Genomic DNA, 19,119 nt, shown 5'->3' on the forward strand with positions numbered 1-19,119 from the left:
GTTATTTTTCTCTGAATTCATCAGCCTTGCCTTCCCTCCTCCTTCATTCACTCACAGTCATGAGCATCATGCCCGCTTGTCTCGTGTGATGGAGGCGTATGGTTTCCATCACATGTAATAAAAAAAGATGGAGCCTGAATCAGGCCACACATGAAGCTGGGAGGGTGTCGGTTTCCCACAGGGCCCCAAAGCCATCCTATGAACTCAGAAGCCTTTGGCCCTAATTCTGCACTTCCTGTGATTGCATCATTGGCAGGTACGGCTTCGAAGTGAGCGCAACGGGCTCGCTTAGTATATTCTCCAAGCTGTTAAACAGTTAGTTATTAGGCGACCGTGAAGCCAGGACCTCCGCTGCGAGAGAGCTTTGTGCATTGGCTGTGGATTGTGTTCAGCGTGTACTGGAGGGGAAAAAAAGAGCTGTTAGTGATGTAATTTCCATTTCTGTGTGTATGTTTTTGTTTGGTGGTTGCAGAGTTTTGTATTAAAAAATCAAAATCACATTTTCTTTGCTGGAAAATCTCCCTGATCTCCTTCTTTCCGAACACAACAAGTTTACTTCTAATGCTTTCTAGGATATTTTGCATAAGTATAAAATCACCAACTGAGATGGATGCTGCCAAGACAGGTTGAGGGAAAATAGGAGGTACATTGAACCATCACTAAACGTCACAGATTGCTAGTATTTTAAGTGAGACGATCCAAAAGGGGACTATGTCTTTAAAATCACATCTCAAAGTCACTGATTTATGTCCACAATCACTGAAACACTCGTTCACACACACACGTACACACCGTTGCAGCTCATGATTGAGTGCAGGCCACCTCACCATGCCATTGAGAAAGCTGAGCGGTGTATGACTCATTCATTGAGCCATCATCTCCCTGCTGACTGTAAAACATCTTGGCTCAGATTACAGTGTATCAGAGATGTTGTAAAACTGAAACTTATTTCTGTTATGAGTAATGAAGGACAGATGGTATGAAAGATTACTGCTATTCGAGGAAACAACTGGAAACAAACAACTGCACGGTTTTGGCATTCAGTGAAAAAAAACAACTCATTTCACAATCAGCAGAGACTCTGTTGGTGGATAACAGCCGTCCGCTGTCTTGGTGATGCAATGATGAAATGCATTTACTCAAGACTTCAGTAGAGCTTTGAGGTACTTTTAGTCTCTATGTGTAGAATATTTATGTGATTGTCGTATATTTTAAATTATTCTGAGTTTTTCTTTGCAGAAGAATTAGACATTTATGGTGAAAACTGGAGCAGTTTGTGTCATTTTGCGTCTATTCATCTCAATGTCATTGGGTTGAATCCGTGGAATGATGGGAATGTTTAGATACTACCACTAGGGGGCGCCAATGTCAAATCTTTAAAGCAACAAAAGCCGGGTTTCCACCAAAGGTTCCCGGGACTTTAAGTCCCAGGAACTACTTTTCTAGGAGCTAAAAGTGTCCTTCAGTTCCTGATTTGCCTAATCTTCGCAGATCTTTAGACCGCGGTGGAAACGAAGACGACAATAGGCTGAAGGAACCTTTTAGTTCCTTGAAAAGTAGTTCCGGGATTTTTGCTGGAAACTCGGCTATAGTGGCTTTAAGTATTGCCATTTTCTGAGGAAAACTATCGTACTTTTTACTCATCTTTGTTTTATCTGGTTGCTGTAGTTACTTTGCAGGTTAAGTTGACCTTAAGTTAAGTTGTCTGTGTTTTCGTCTTACAACTTTAACCTTTTCACAGTGTGTTTTTAGTTCATGAAAGTTAATTATAACCTATTTGGTCACCTAAAAATGTCTTATTCACCGTTCGGTTGTAGTTAGCTCCAACCTCTCGTGACCAAAATGCCGAACGCCAGACTTCAAAACAACAGTGTCACGGTGACTACGTCCACTTCTTATATACAGTCTATGGTGCATAGACATATTTTGTTGTTTAATTTGGATGACTTGTTCTTTTTGTACTTCTTTATTCAGTTTAAGATCTGTGGCTCAGGAGGTAGAGCGGGTCGTCCTTTAATTACAAGATTGGTGGTTCGATCCCTGGCTCCTACTGTCCTCATGTCGAAGTGTCCGTGAGCAAGACACTGAACCCCAAGTTGCCCCGATGGGCAGACCAGCGCCTTGCATGGCAGCCCTGCCACCACCATCGGTGTGTGAATGGGTGAATGAGAGGCAAACTGCCTTTCTTTATCTACTTATGTCTTAGTTACTTAACTAACTTCTTTCTCTCTTTCTTTCTTTCTTTCTTTCTTTCATCCACTTTCATTCACTGCCCAGAAATAGTGAAAACTGAGGGCCTTTCCTTCTTCACAATGAGTATTTTTGATATTTTAGCAGTAGTACTGTATAATTTTAAATACAGTCCTTTAACTTGTCCCGTTCTAATATACTTTGACTTAAGTGGAGGCTTACAGGACTTCTTCCAGCGCTGCAGTTTGTCTTGAACTCGTCTCTTTGTCTTTGGTGCCAGGTATAATTTGGTGATTGCCCTCTTGGAGTAATCTGCACTCTGGTTCCTGTAAAGGGGTTGAGTGTGTGTTAGGCGAGGCAGGGATCCAAATCACAGTTTGAGTGACCTCAGCTCACAGCTTTGTGTTCTCATCCGTTACTATAGCGTCCCTTCTGCTATTTACTGTAAATAAACATTGTCTTTTAATGAGTAGGGCCCACGCATCGGCCGTGCTTTGCTGTGGAAATTATCTTGGCATTTCTGGGGCAAATGGATGGCCATGTTGAGATGAAAAAGATGGTGTTTGGGTAATCCTGTTTCAGGAAATGAGGCTGGTGAAAGACACAGACTTGGAGACACTCAATTATCAAGGTGGACACAATCCGAATATTATTTCAACATTGAGGTTTTGCATGAACAATGGGTGACTTTATCCAGCCAAAACACACAATGACTTTCACATTTGGAAACCCTCTGGTGTTTTGTTGTTGTTTTGGAAAGGCGCTTTGTCTTTGGAGCATCAGTTTTCTTTCGCTATGAGCAGTAAAAGTGTTGTTGTCATCTTGTGGTCTGAGCATCCTGGACTATGGTTGTTCTTGAGGTTGTGGTCGGTCAGATCCGACTGTGTCTGACTGCGCAGGCGAAGGGGAAAGATGACGAATCAGAGTCCGATTTAATGACGAGCAGCCAAACTAAAGGAAACAAAGTCTCTGAAGTTAAACTGTGAACAAGGAGTTCAGTGTTCACTTTTTTCCACAGTCTGCTTCAAGTTCTCTTCTTCCTAATTTTGAATATTTAATAAAAAAGTGTGTCACACTTCTTTTTTTAACTTCGTCACATGTAGCCAAACTTCATGTGCTACAAACCTCAAGATATTTTATCCATGTGGTGGGATTTGTGCATCTGGGCCCCGTTAGTGTGACAGATATTTGAGAATGTGTGAAAGACGTTCGTCCCGACTCGTCTCATTTCCATCTGGACGTTTGTCATGTACACAGCTAGTCAGGGAATATGGAGCGATGCCATATAGATAGTTTATTATTGCTATTTGTCTTCAAGGAGGAAATATTTTCCACAGTAGGTGCATACATAGCACAAACAAGTAAGACATGCAGGATTATACAAAATTATACAAAGAGACAAAGACATGGATAAACACTCTACATACCACATGTCATGGATTCAGTGTTTTTTTATGCAAACTGTGTCAAATCTAGCTTGAAATTTCTTCTAACAAAACAGCCTGAGTAAGAAGATATGAATGTGACAATATAGTTTACAAAGCCGCATCCCATATAAGCATGGTTTTGGTAATTTGCAGGTTAAAAGAAGTGAAAACTGAGCTAAATTTGGTTGAAAAGTGAGCTTTATAGATGTCTATAGTTACATATAACCATTGTTTTGACAGGATTTCAATGATCACCTTTCAATGTCTAATTAGGACCTGCTTCACATTGAAATGTAGTCATTTAAATGCTGTAAAAACAAATAATCTTACTTACCTTTCAACCCAATCTAGCCCAGCTCTAAATCTAAACACTGGATGTCTTTTCTCTCTCTCCATGTAGGTATGTGGCAGAATCTAGCGTAACTATTGTAGTTATTATTGAACCTCAATACTTCTTTGGCACTGACAAAAATATTTGGCGGCATCAAATGTTTGGTCTAATTCATACTCTGATTCAAACTGTCTTTGATCAAACAGTTTCTAATTTAACTTTATTAATTTAGACAAAGTGTATGGCTTTTACCATTAAATGAAAAGAGGTTTTTGTAGAAAAGCATTTACGCTGCTCAAAGAAAAGTGTGCTGGAAATTCAGGTATTGTTGAATTAGTAGTAGAGCTATACCTATAACGTTATCAGCCTATATTAGAGCTGTCAACGAATATCGCCGTTGTCCGCCTCGCACACACTGATAGCACCACATGATGCAAGTCACACAACGTCACTTTCATTAATTGAAAATGAAATGTAACGTTAGGTCAAGCTGAACGAGGAATAATTCAACAACAACCGTAATGATGGAGAGAACTCGGCCGCAGAGAGAGAGATGCTGTGTCCAAACAGCTAGCGTTAAGTAACGTCATGTAAACAAACCATATACCTATCAACTATGTGCTCCAGATCAGACTGGAGATGTTACCACTTAAAAGATGGTGAGTAGTACTTGCTATCTTCCGACGTTTGTACTTTTTAAACTTTCAGCTGGTGATCTCCCTCCAGCCAACTGCCACCTTATTTAGGAGGAGGAGGTATCATATAGATAATTTCTCAATTCAACTTCACCAATCAGCCGTTCCTCGTCCCTTGTGGCGCTTTCAAAGCAGCGACAGGAATAAATAGAAACAGGGCATCCGACAGAAGCTCAAAATGCTGCGCTGTGCAGTGCTGCGGCGCTCACAGCCTGTTAGGACATGGTGTCATGGACATAATGTGCAAAAATAAACGTTAGAATAGTTCAAACCTATGTGGTGTTTTAGAAGGAATATTCAAATGTAATTTTATTAACTCACTCAAAACAAACCAGTCAATACAATAAACGAATGGCAAACAGCTTCTTGAAGGGAAATAACAGCCCTGATATTTTCACTTATGCTGATGACATACATGTTTATAGAGACATCACTAGAAACAATGTAAACTAGACAGGAAACACAGATGAATGGCACACAAAACATCAATATTATCCTTAAGCTTCACTCGGCAGTCCAGCCCAGCATCTGTCTCTTCTCCTTATTTGTGCTGCTCATCCAGGAAGTGACCCACTGGGAAATGAACAGCAAGCGGGTCACGACCCCTTGATAAAGCCGTAGACAGCCCACTGGTGTGTCGACACTCGGGGGTTGAAGAGATTCCAGCTGCTCCATCTGATGTCCGTGCGCTCATAGAGGAACTGAAATCTCTCCTTTGTTGTCGTGTTGTCGGCCATGTGTTTTGTGTTATGCCAGGTGTCCTCCATATTTGACAGCCAACGCAAAATTCTCCAGTTATCCACTGAGCATCTGAAGATCATCAGTCACTGAAATGGAAAAGCCTCTTGCCTGTGTAATAGTTTATACTGTTACAAAGTGTTTTGGTATCATTTCAGCGCAGCAGATTTGTAAACACTGTCAGCCTGTTTGGATTGGAGAAGCAAAATTTGGGCTGTAGCGCTTTGATTACTGTGAACTGATGAACTGATATGCTTGCTTTATTGTGGAAGCATGCATGAGCTGACACTTCAAACATGTCAGCAGTTATGAATGATTCAGAAAAGCAATCATTTATCGTGGCCGTATTCCCAGAGTGCACTTCTCTGCTTACAGTTAAACCGGTGGCGAGGGAAGACTTTGGTAACTCCTCATACACAGCTGTGTTAGCCCCTTTGTGCTTAGTAACGGGCTGCACACCCAGAGCTGTTCTTTTAAAAGACAAATGACTTTCAGGCGTATACACTTGTAAATACATTTTAAAGAGCCCTTTGAGGCTCTTTACATGATTCAGATGTGAGCATCAGCCATGTTTTAAAGCTCTAAAAGCTGAGATCACTCTCAGGTGTGTGGCACAATATACTGTAAGCCGAAAACAACACAACACAAGGATAGTTTTCCTCTGACGCCACATGATTCTTATCATGCTTTTCTAGCATTTTCTCTCCACCTTTTGTTAAAACTTTTTTGTTCCCACATAATTCTTGCCGAGAAGATATTGGCAAGAAATAGTTGATTTAGTTTATGCAAAGATGTCACGCTCTAAGATTTATATACACATTGTTCAGTGCAGCTTCAGGCAAAAAAAAGTAAAGAAGGATTGTTATTTGGCCTGAGAGGCGGTGGTGTCATCTCTGTTGGCAAAGAGTCGAAACTGTCGAAGCATCACCTCAAAACCCTGTTTTAAAATACTCAGTTTAAGGCTGCTCAAATCAATATTTTTTTATTAACTATCAAATGACTATCTGAAAGGACTAGCTCACAGTGACAAACAGAGAATCATCTCTAACTCTGTACCGACTGAAAATGTCTTTTTCAACCACAGCAGGCAGTTTTCAGTGAAAACTCCAGCACTAAATGACAGAAAGACAAAGTTAGCAACTAGCTGGTGAACATAGTGGAGCATTTAGCAGCTAAAGTGCCAGATATTTCCCTCAGGAGTTGGTGGAGACCAAAACAAAGCTAAAAAGATTGGATTTATATTCGTCAGGTCACTGAAAACACACCTTCAAATGAATGCTAATGTTGCTCCGTATCAGCTGGATGTGTAAATACAGTAGATGATTGTTTGCTAACACATTCACCATCTAAAATGTATAAGGTTATAATGTCAGTGTTGTGTTTATGGCTTGTTATGCTGCCCCAATTGGATGACGGTTTGAAGGTCCCATATTGTAGAAAGTAAGATTTCCATGTCTTGTAATTTTTTTTTTTATGCCGCTTCCTTAGACTAGCTTTTTTAAAGAACTCTCTGTCATGTGTTTGTGAATTACCTCAAACCTAATTTTCAGCTGCGACCAGCAGCTCTATAGCTCGCTCTCTCGGTTGGTCGGTCGGTCAGTCCACAAAAATTTCCCCACACTTTGGCGGCCACAGTTTTCGCCATAGGAGGCTGAAATTTGACATGGATGTCAAGTGGTTATGTATGTGTGTGAATGCATGAACACATGGATGGATGCCTCTATGTGGTTGCAGCTATTGCGAATTTGCGCTTGTTCATTCCTGTACTGCAATTTCTGCATTAAGCGAATTGATTTGATAAGTTCTTCACTCATTTGTGGAAACACACGGCTGCAGCTTTTGGCAGATGAAATATAGTTGGTCTGTATTTGGCGGTGGAGTCATTTGAGTTGGCAAAGAATCAAAACCATTGAAGGATTAAATTTGAAAACCCTTTTTGCAGGAATTGCCCGTGCTATTTTACCGTAAATCTCATGTTCTCTGAGGTTGGCCGGGTGCTGAGGAGACCTCCCTTCCAGCTGGACTTGGTGTTTAACGGAGGTCTAACATTCGGTGATCGTTAACAATCCCTTCACACCCATAAGAACGAGTCAAGTTATTAACTTTGGCATCTAAACTCCCGCTGAGACCCCGACCAGCCAATCAACGCTTCACTTTTAATTAATCGATGAATTACATCATGTATTAAACTAGATGTGTGGTGAAATCTTTGGCGCTAAATGGTCCTGGCTCTTTACAGGTTGATGAATAATGGGTCATGAGATTGACTGGCTTGATGGTGATTTTGCACTCTTTGTGCTGCCATGTTGAATAAGATCTCAGCTATTTCTTCATATTATGAATGCAAAGTGAGTTTCGTTCCAGGTGCATGAAAACCAGAACCCCCCCCCCCAAACCTTTCCACACACAGACACACACTTCCTGAATTGAAAATGAAACGCAGCTGTTTTCCCGTCAGCGCTGCGGATCTCGCCACTCATCTGTCATGAAAGATATCCTCGGAAAGAAATATTCCCCCACTGTCCCCACTAGCGAAGGCCTTTTAGTTTGACTCGTGAGTCAACTGAAGCTGCAAGAAGAGAACTAAAAAGGTGCAGATTCACAATAAGGCAGCATTTAATGTTTCACAAAATGATTTACCTTCAGTGCTTCTTTTGTAAAACTCTGAATCTTGGTGCACACGAGAGAGACGTCGACTGAAAAAGAGGAAGTTTGCCGAGTGAAGCCTGAGTTCAGGAAAACAAGCATGTCGCTGAGTGTAAACAAATCAGCGGGGGGGATTGTTTTTGTGTCCCCTGCCCCTTCACCACCCGGGCCCTGAGGGAACTGCTGGACTCTTTAATGTAGAGTCCAGGCCTGTTTGTCCAGATGTGGGACTCCTGGACATGCAGAATCCCTAGCTAACACCAAACTCTACCCACATGTCCTTTTTAGACCTTTCTGCTCCAGAAAAAAATGTACTGAATCATGTGGTCTTTTCTTCTTTACGCAGGGATCCAGGAGGGCACCCAGTGCACTAAGTGTAAGAATGAATGGGCGCTGAAGACCTCCATAGCTCTGCTCTATGTGCTGTGTACTCTCCTCACCATCGCTGTTGCTGTGCTTGGATATAAAGGTAAGACGGTCCAGTAAACTACACTCTACTCTCTCTTCCTTCACTTTGATCTGATGGGTACAATTATAGGATGACAAACATCTCTAAACATCACTTCAATGATGCAATTTGTTGTCTAAAAAGTTAAAATGATTTGCTCACAGTGCGCTGAGAGAGCAGGCGTCCAAACGTATCATTTGGTTTCTCTTTGTGCTGCCAAGAAATAAGATCATTGCTGTTTGATGAGTGTGTGAGTACACTGAGAGCTAGTGTGTGTTTGTGTGAGAGAAGTCTTCTGCGTGCCCAAGCATGACACGAATCTGCTTAAGCAATGTTTCTTTGTCATTATTTAAAGGAAATAGATCAGTAATGGAAAACTTGAGGCTTGGACCACCACACCTATCAGAAAAAAATCACCAGTCTTTCTCTCAGAAGTCACTTGTACATACAGATAAAGGGTCAGCTTAGTTTAGTTTAGTTTATTTGTGAAGGGACAGTGCAAATTAATAAATACACATGGTAAAACAAAATGCCAGAATTAGCCAAGAGGCTATTTTTCCTTTGTTGTCCCGGGCCAAGGCTTCCTAAAATACATCAAAACAAAAACAGGACATGCAGTTTAAATGTTGGACACACAGTTGTTAAAAGCAGTAGAAGCAGTAGTGACATTTATACATATAAAACAACATTGCAAACAAGCAAGACATATAGATAGAAGCAGCAAAGAGAGGGTTTAGTGCTGACATGTGCATGCATTAATCATCCAGTGTTCTAATTGGTTACTGAAAGATCCATACGTTTTTAGTTGTCTGATATGAATTGGAATTATAATGTTATTGACATTTTGTGAAATACACTTATTGACGTTCTTGCCGAGAGTTAGATGAAAAAGATCAATACAGTTCTCTTGTACTCTATCTGTCTGTTACATATGAAACTACAGCCAGCAGCTGGTTAGCTTCGCATAATGACTGGAAGCAGAGGTAATCAGCTGTTTCCCCCTGTTTTCACTCGTTAAGCTAAGCTAAGCTAACTGGCCATTGGCTGTGCCTTCATACTTAGCGTACAGATATGAAAGTGTTAGCCGATCAATAATCTCATCTAACTCTCGGCAAGAAAGCGAATAAGTGTATTTCCCCAAATGTTGAACTATTCCTTGAGTGCGAGTAGCCATGCAATTACTGTAGTTTTGGTATTATATGTCAACATTTTGGGATATCTGTCTCTGAGGTTTCTGCTGCTGGCTCAATTCATTTTTTGGTTTATTTTTGAAGGGACACAATTAAAACTAATTAACCAGAGTTAGCTAGAAGCTAATTTGCATCTGTTGTATTTGGGCTGGTAGACAAAAAACAACCACATGGCAATAAATACTACATTAAAACAACACAATACATAGAAGTCTATCAATACAATGGAGTTAAAATGAATTGCGTTTTCATTCATTAAATTCATGAGCAGCATCTGTGGAAAGATGCTTTCACTGTCAACTATTTTTATACAGTTATACAGTACAGTTAACTGGACACTCTCAGCCGAATGCGTCGTGATTGCTCGTAGTGACGGCAGCTGTGTCCTCACAAAAGCCTTCAACTTTACTTTAATCAATTTTAAATACGTATTCATCTGTGTTTATTATCTACGCCAACCATTACATTACCATTAAGTTATTACGAGCAACCACGGACGCATTCGACCTAAAGTCACCAGTTAATACTGTTAGCAGACACTGAGTCACTGCGACTTGCCACCGCAGTAATGGCGGCGGCACTAGATGGCGGAACACCTAAAGCGGTAGCCGGATTCGTCTATATCTACTCAGTAAAAAGTATATCCAATAAACCGTTCACAGTAACTGGGACACTGATTTTGGAATGATACTTTTTAATGCTGTGAACACCACATATTAAATGTTCATTTACCGGCATTGTATTTAGATGGAGACAGAAAATACACATTTGATTGTAATTTTGGTGAACAGTCCCTTTAAGTTTCAACCCTGTCCCCTCTCTCTGTCTCCACCCCTCAACCTTCTCTCCGTTTATTTTACCAACACCCCCAAAGCTCACTCCTCCGGGGAGGGTCTTCAGGCTTCGTGGAGCTGAACTTCCTGGTTGGCTCTTTCACATTTTTTCCAGGTCGGGAAATGGTCCCGCCGTCTTTCGGAGAATTGAACTCTGAATGTTCCTGCTGTAATTGTGCTAAACGCTCCAATATGCGGCGGCGTGCGTCCCCCTCTTTATTTTCAGTTTGTGAAAGTTAACATGTTCAGGGGTTATCTGTGCGTCTTGAGAGCATTAACAATGATGTATCCTTACTCTCCGAGCTCAGTCGCTCCTACTTGTTCCGTGGTGCATGTTTTCATGCAGGCCTTAATTGATCCCAGATGAGCGGCGAGTGAACTCAGTGCAACTCCGGCAGAACCCACTGAAATTGGGTTTTTACTGGCACTGAAGCAGCGCTCTGTCAAGGGAACCACAGCTCAGGCTAAACACACTCCCAGCTCCAGATGGTTATGTAGTGAGACCCAGAGCGCTCTATGCACTTAACATGTGTGCTCCTCTCTGTCCTCCATCACTGACCCACAGGAACGTCCTTGATGTCGCTCTTTTGTTGTGATGTAGTTTAACCTTAGAGGTTTGGCAGGAAGTCAGTGACCTCTGTCTTCTCTCCTACAGCCAGGCGTCTTGATTGACACGACCAAAAGCAATATGAGGTCATTCTCTGGACTCTGGAGGATTTAAGTCCCATTCATTTTCCTCAAAAGAAACTGGAGGAGGACATAAGCTGAGCACTTTACCTCCCTCCCTGTGTGAATGTCTTTTTATTCTCAAACATCAACTGGTTTAAATATGAACATGATTTTCCTGCTACAGATCTTCTTGGTCTGGTATGAGCAGTAGCTTATGGTGGCTAATGTTAACAAGCTTTAGCCATTTCTGATTTAAGGACTCTCCTCTACTTATTTAAGGGTTAAGAATTTCCTTTTGCACATGTACCATACTGAACCCAACTCCATGTCTCATGTAAAACACACTTTCTATGAATGAATGAATGTTTGTAGCCTGAAACACAAAGAAAGTCCACACCTCTCAGTCGCTGCTGAGAGTGTAGTTGTTGAGTTATTTACTCTCGACCAAGGACACATTTAGCAAAACACTCAGTAAATAAAACATGATCAAAATCATATTTTCTTAAAGAAACATTAGATGAAAGCTGCAGGTTTATGTGTAGATGCATTCGGAGCTCCGAGAGTTGGTTGTTGAGAGGAGGATGATGCACAAACTGCCAAGCATAATGGACAACAGTTCACATCCCCTCCACGATCTACTGGTCAGACAGCGTTGTGTTTTCAGTGGGAGGCTCCTTCAACTCCGCTGTAATAAGGACCGCTACAGGAAATCATTCCTGCCTACAGCCGTATCAACATACAATGACTCTCCTCTGTGCCAGGAGAGGAGACTTCTGAGTGGCAATGCGCAATGTACATTCAACTTCAATTTGCACAGCAGAGATATACAGTATCTTTAATTCTATTTTACTGTATTTTTTATTTCCTTTATCTAGTTTAAAGGAGTAGTTGGTATGTTATATTATATTTCTGACTTCATATGTCAAGGATAAGGAAGCTGGATTTTACAAGACAACCTGGACGGTTTTAAGAACTACTCACACCAGAGCTGGAAAGAGTTCAAACTTGGTACAATACAGCTCATTTTTACAACACTTGGACCTATAGGGTTACCTTCTGCCAAAATAGCACTTTCCTCCGCAGCCCTCTTGCAATTTCAACTTCTTTGCATGTGTGTTTTATGGTTGATTTTGCCACAGTGTGATGTAATGAGTCTCCCTGGAGGCCAGTACACGAACAGAACATGTGGAAAAGGCCCAGAAATGTCTGAATGTGGGAGTCCGCTTGTGTTAGTTTTGAGTTTCCAGGCTAGTGCACGTGTGAGTGTCGGTGAAAGGAGCAATGTGCCATACTGTAGGTGTAGTGTCGGTCTGTGGACGTGAACTCAAAGTGTCTTTTGTGCTCTGCAATGCTGAACTGTACGTTCTGTGTCTGGAAATGTGTCCCATCTAGTTTGATGTGTGGAACATTTCCGGTACAACTGGTCATTTTCTGTCATAACTAAAAATAAATTTTGTTCCATGAGACAACTTTAGGTGCTATTATTGGACGTCTACGAGGGTAAAGAAAGGAAACAAATAAACAGCTTTGACTATTTTGGTTTAAACATCCATTAGCCATTAAAACAGTAAAAGATCTTTTCTTCTTGCAATCTGGAGACTAAAGAATATTTTTTTTTTGCTGTTGAAGTCTTAAATCTAAAGGAAAACATTGACATTATGAAAAATTACGCTTATTTGTTTTCTTGCAGAGCGTTATTTGAGATCATTACCACTCTGATATCTCTAGAGAGTGGTATCAATCTTCTCATGTAACTCTCAGCAAGAATATTTTGGGGACCGATGGCGTTATCTGCTGTAACCGCCGTATGAGCAGTGGCCGTGAGCTAGCCAGTGGGGCACGCTCACATGCACTAATAGGCACGCACGGCCAGCCTGGCTATGTCAACAAAGCACTGAGAAGCTTGGATTAAAACACAGAGAGAAAGAGAGAGAGTGACTTCATTCTCTGCTCAGGTAGACATTACTCCTCTATATCTTTATATAGACAATAGTTGTTTGCTGCTATATAAATGCTCTGAATGTCGTATAGAGAACCTTTAAGTTTAATATACATGAGATATAAACTAGTAGCTTACTGTACCACGAAATTTAGGCCATTTTTAGTGCTTTAGGGCCATGAATAAAAGGCTTTACCTCTGGAGGGATGGAGGGATGGAGGGATTTGAACCAGCTCATCTCGTCTTTCTGCTGATTTGAACGCCTTGTGACTGAACTGTTGTCGTAACTGTCGGGAACAAACAATTGCGATGCAGCTTCCCGGCAGAGGAGCCCATGCAGTTCCCAGTTAGAGGATGCGTGTCCCCCTGGCGAGGCTGGCGGTAGAAGTGGGCTGATTCCCGGGAATCCCAGACGCATTCCAGAGGAAATGAACGCTGGTGTCGCCTGTGGGGGCGTGAAGAGCCTCCGTGCCACAGCGTCTGTCTCCTCTGGGCTGTCTTTGATCCGCCTGTTTACTGAAGACCCCCCCTAGGTCACTTCCTGTCCCCCAGGGCCCTCGTCAGTGTCTCCCCGTGCACCTCCAACCCCTGGGTCTGTCATTGACCACCCACTCCATCTTTGCTGAGTTTCTTCCTCCCTCCTCCTGTCTCTTTCTCAGTGCCTACCTTTTTCTGTCTCTCACTTAAAAATTGAACTGCCCTCCAACTCCAAATTCTGCTTTTTCTGCGTCTCCCTACCTTCTGTCACACTCTAAATCTGGCCTAACCCATGAGATTACAATAATCAAGTCCAGCATTATTACATGCCTACAAGACATGTATATCTCGTATAGAATACGTCAGCGGTTTCCGCTCTGATCCCTTTTATATATGATGTCTGTGGTTGCGGGCATTTCTGGTCTGTTAATAAAGAACGGAGTCTGTGATGAGACTATGACACTAACCTTTGTCCTACCTGTCCTGTTTTTCTTCCAGTGGTGCAAAGAGTTGACAGTGTTTCTGAGGGTATTGCAAACTATGGAGGAAAGATAGTAGCTGTTGAGACTCATTTGAAAAAGCTCGGTAAGTTCTGTGCGTTAAATTGAAGCAAAAGCTAGAGTGAGTGGTCGAAATATTTTTGTAATTTATTGTACAAATCTCCACCGTCAGATGATCAAGCAGGAGAGAAGTCGGAGAATACCACCACGGAGATCCAGGCTTTCAAGAACAACATCTGGACTCTCCAGAGGCAGCTGTCTGCGGTGGAGGAACGCATCCAGAGCGATCAAGTTAAGCTGAGTCAGCTGCAGAGCGTTGGCTCAGACATCCAGAGCAACCAGGGCTCCATTCAGGGATTGCTGGTTAGCAACACAGCCACCTTGCACTATGTTAACGGCACCCTGCAGTCGTACGGCGGCGTCATCGGCGGTCTGCAGGATGACACGGTCCGGCTGCAGAGGGAGCTCCAGCAGCAGGTGAAACTTCAGGACCAAGCGCTGCTCAGCATCAGCAGCCTCAACTTCACCCAGGCACAGCAGAGAGGCCTCATCGCCGTTCTGCAGCGCTCGGTGGACGACACCAGCCAGGCCATCCAGAAAATGCGCAATGACTTTCAGAGCCTGGAGCAGGCGGCCCGGCAGGCGCGCTCTGATACCGATTGGCTTCGTGGTAAGGTGGAAAACCTGCAGGTCATGGCCAGTAACGCCTCGGCTCTCGCAAAAGCCAACAACGACAGCCTAGAGGAGGTGGGATCGCAGCTCACTTTTATGACCAACGAGCTTCAGAACACCAGCAGCCTGGCTGACGCTCACGACCAGACGCTGAGGGAGATTATGGACCAGCAGAGGGACTTCGGCAACCTCACATCCACCAAGTTTGACCGGCTGGAGGTGCGGCTGGATGAGTCGGAGCAGAGCATGGACCGCGTGACCGGCAACATCAGCTTCACCACGCAGCTCCTGGGCGCCATCAACCTCAACCTGAACGACCTGCGGACTTGTTCCGAGACCGTCGGCCGCCACTCGGATTTCCTGGTGAACCTCAACAGCAGCGTGACGGACATGAGCACAGATGCTGCCAGTCTGAGGTCCCAGCAGGAAGTGCTTGCGGCGCGTGTGGACAAGGAGGTCACCACCCTCTCTATTGTCATGGAGGAGATGAAGCTGGTGGACACCAAGCACTCCCAACTCATAACCAACTTCACTATTTTACAGGGTGAGGGACGTATGGCTGCTGTCTGGTTTGTTTTAGATGAGAGTTTGATGAGAAGATCAATACCACTGTCAAAAGGGTACAAAATACAATCTTCTCATCTAACTCTCAGCAAGAAGCAAATAAGCATGTTTTCCAAATGTGGCACTATCTTTTTTTAAAAATACTTTAAAGTTTGTTTACCTAGCTTACAGTTTGTATTTTTTTTTCAGGTCCCCCTGGTCCCAGAGGGCCAAGAGGGGACAAAGGACCTCAGGGAACGACTGGTCAGACTGGCCAGAAGGGCGAGAAAGGCGAAAAGGGTGGTCCAGGGATACGAGGAACCCGAGGAGAGCAGGGTTACCCAGGACAACCAGGTCTGCCAGGGCTAAAAGGCCTGCCAGGCGTACCCGGCAGCCCCGGATCTAAGGGCTCCCGAGGGTCAGGGGGAAGGGCCGGACCTTCTGGATCTAAAGGAGAGCCGGGTACTGCCGGTCTGCCTGGAAGAGATGGACAGCCCGGTCCTCAGGGGGCACAGGGCCCACCGGGTATCAGAGGCGCAATGGGGCCGGTTGGTGAGCAGGGGCCAAGGGGACTGCCGGGACAAGTGGGGCCTCCGGGGCCTCCAGGGACATCAGGTCTACCAGGGATGCCAATCCAGGCTCAGTTAAGTCCTTTGGGACCGGTGTCTCTGCAGGATGAGGCAGTACCTCCGACACTGTGGGCACCAGGTACGACTCTAAACCTTATCACCAGTTTTAATGTTTCAGCTCTTTACTAGAATCAGCTTGAGTAATGAACTGAATCAGATTGCATCAATGTACATTATGTTGCTTAACTAGAATATTCCCACGATGGCATCTGTTGTATCATTCCAGAGAAATAATACTGAATTACTCAGATTAAATGGCGTGTTCAAAGAATAGTTCAACATCTTGTGAAATACATTTCGCCTTCTTGCTGAGAGTTGGATGAGAAGATTGATACCACTCTCATGTCTGATAGTAGTATCAATCTTCTCATCTATTTCTTGGCAAATAAGCTAATTTCTCAAAATGTCAGTTCTTTTATAATGAATATTTTTATGTATATTAATTTGATAATCTATCATTATTGATAATAATATGGTCATTTTTGACTCCATGTTTTTACAGGATGCCCTTTTGAGTGGGCAAACTACAGAGACAAGTGCTACTTTTTCTCCAAAGACTTGCACAGTTTTGATGAAGCAAAAGCAACCTGTGAATCATCGTCTGCATCTTTGTTGATCATCAGTGATATGGAGGAACAGGTGACTAGTTATGAGTATGAAATCCACTAAAATCATTATGCACTGGAAGGGAAGGTTGTCATTGCTCTGTAATATGTGAGGTCTCAGTTATGACTTTTTTTTTTTGTCCTCATATGATGTCAGAAATGGCTGAAGAAGCACACCGTTGGAAAGGGCTACTTCTGGATGGGTCTGACCGACCGGGAGGAGGAGAACGTTTGGCGCTGGCTGGACGGGACTGAACCTGCTTTCACGTCAGTATTAAATCAGAAAACACCTCCACCATAGGGAACATCTTATCCTGTGTGAAAGTAGGTGCTGTTCCTCGGATGGATATTCTGTTTCAGAGCCGTCGGATATACTGCTTTCCAATAATAATAACAAACTGTAGGTTTTTACTTACAGGAATAACAACCACATAACCACGGAAAATCTCAACTTTCTAATATTTTCTGATTGCTTTGAAATGCAAAGCATGAACTCCACTATTCCTGCTGCCCATTCAAACAAAACAAATACTTTAATATTAGGTAAACCTTTAGGGTGGTCCAATCAGAGCAGTTCACCCTTGCAACAAAAGCAGAAATCCAACATTTAGACAAACATTAACGCTTAGAAAACTGCAAATAAGGATAAAGATACAATTTGTGTTGTCACGATACTGGAATTTCTAACTGCGATACAATACCTTGAAAGATATTGATATTCGACACCACAGGGATAAATTGACACAACATTGAGGGCATAACATTTTTGATTTTAATTAAAAGATAAATAGCAGTGTGTATGTGTGTGTGTGTGACACTTATGAAATTCATCAAACCCAGTATTGAATATTATCTGAACTGAATCAACCTCAAAGATCTACACCTGTGGTCTCAATTAAAAGTGTGCCAAAGAAATCAGATGATCCAACTTCAGTTCCTGCTGCAGTTTCTTCTCTTTTACCTTCTCATTTTCCACCAGACTCTTAGAGGAAATACTGTAAATCTAATGTGTGAGCGCCCCCTGTTGTTTTCCTGCAGGAAGTGGAAGCCAGGTCAGCCTGACGACTGGGGCCACGGGCATGAAATAGGAGAAGACTGTGCAGGGCTCATCCATGAGGGACTGTGGAATGATTTCTTCTGTGAAGATCTCATAAGCTACATCTGTGAGAAGGAAATGGAGACCTGTACGTCTGTCTTCTTTTTCCTTTCCAAATGTCACCATATCTTGGAAGGTTATTTCCTCAGAGGTGTTCTGATGTCATTCTGTGTGTTTTTTCTGCAGCAATGTTGCCCGTATCGTAGCGATGTGTTGAAAGGGAGCTTGCAGTGAGCAGCTAGACTTCCCCCATGTGGCTCTGGTCCACCGACACGGCACATGGAGAGTCCGTACGGAGAGAGAGCAAAGGGACAATTTTGAAACGAGCCCAGGGCTGCAGCGGCGAATGCTGAAGAGACGCCTTTCTCCTCCAAAGTGAACCCAGTCCAACATTACCAGCAAGTGCAATACAGCAGGGCAATCACAGGAGGGAGGACTTTTATTTTTAAGGTACCAAATCACCAATGATTTATATATATATATATATATATAAATATTTTTATGGTTATTTGAAATACATTTTATAAAACTGTATTCCACGTGCAACTGAATATCTGAATGTATATTTCATAATGCAAGTTTTATAGGATAAATTCTATGAAGCCAAGTGGACTCACCGTAGTGCTTTTCATCACATATAACTGTCTTAAAAATGAAAAGGTGCAAAATGATGCGCAAAAAACATGAAATGTCGCTGATGTGCTATCTTTGAGGAACCTGTTATCTAACCTCATGAATGTCTATATAGCATTTTCACTTATACGAGTAGAATCAAATGAAATATTTACACAGAAATATGTCACAGTCAGTTTACAGTTTAATACTCTATGTATGATACAGTTTTTTTTTGTGATTATGAGATTTATTTTTCACTATTACAGGCGTACATATGTTTATGAATCTGTGGATCCTACCTACAAATATAAAAATGTGCCATTTTCTGCACTCAGGTACTGTTTCCTGTTAAGAAAAACACTTGAGTTTAAACAACACTACGAAAGATGAAGGAAACACTCACAAATAAATATGTAAAAAACACACGAGATGTTTGGATTTGTTGTATTTCTACGTTTTTATGCAGATCCAGATAAACAGATCTGCTTATCTGACTGCATAAAGGCCGTTACACACCGGTGGCGTGACAATTAAACAACATAGAGATGCCTAGTTTTACCGTTTGATCGGAGTTGGTGAGTGATTGTCAGCTGCCTCCGTTGAATGAACAACCAATAGGAACGCTCTCTCTCTGACCTGTGATTGGTCAAAGTCTGCTGTCACGGGCTAGAGTTTTTAAAGCCTGAAAACAGAGCCATGAGGAGGTGCAGAAGTCTAGTTATCTCTCAGAATACTTGAATTACAACATACTGAAAGGTTATTATGGATTATTTGCCCAATGATGCCAAAAATATTCTGCCTACTGCAGGTTTAAATGCGAATTAATCACACAAAAAAACGCCTCTGGTGTGTAAAGGCCTCAAGTGTGAAGGTCAG

General features: G+C 42.5%; 1 protein-coding gene across 1 annotated transcript in view; it reads left to right on the top strand.

Annotated features, from left to right (window-relative positions):
- The window catches only part of LOC119480704 (collectin-12-like), a 36,860-nt gene extending 18,194 nt beyond the window's left edge, over window positions 1-18,666 (top strand). Inside the window, 8 exon segments of the mRNA XM_037757220.1 lie at window positions 8,374-8,496; window positions 14,082-14,168; window positions 14,256-15,299; window positions 15,509-16,006; window positions 16,430-16,566; window positions 16,690-16,799; window positions 17,571-17,716; window positions 17,815-18,666. Coding sequence (XP_037613148.1) covers window positions 8,374-8,496; window positions 14,082-14,168; window positions 14,256-15,299; window positions 15,509-16,006; window positions 16,430-16,566; window positions 16,690-16,799; window positions 17,571-17,716; window positions 17,815-17,834 — 2,165 coding nt within the window. The 3' untranslated portion in view covers window positions 17,835-18,666.
- The last annotated feature ends 453 nt before the right edge of the window (window positions 18,667-19,119 follow it).

Source organism: Sebastes umbrosus, chromosome 21, assembly GCF_015220745.1.
Source record: "Sebastes umbrosus isolate fSebUmb1 chromosome 21, fSebUmb1.pri, whole genome shotgun sequence".
Lineage (NCBI taxonomy): Eukaryota > Metazoa > Chordata > Actinopteri > Perciformes > Sebastidae > Sebastes > Sebastes umbrosus.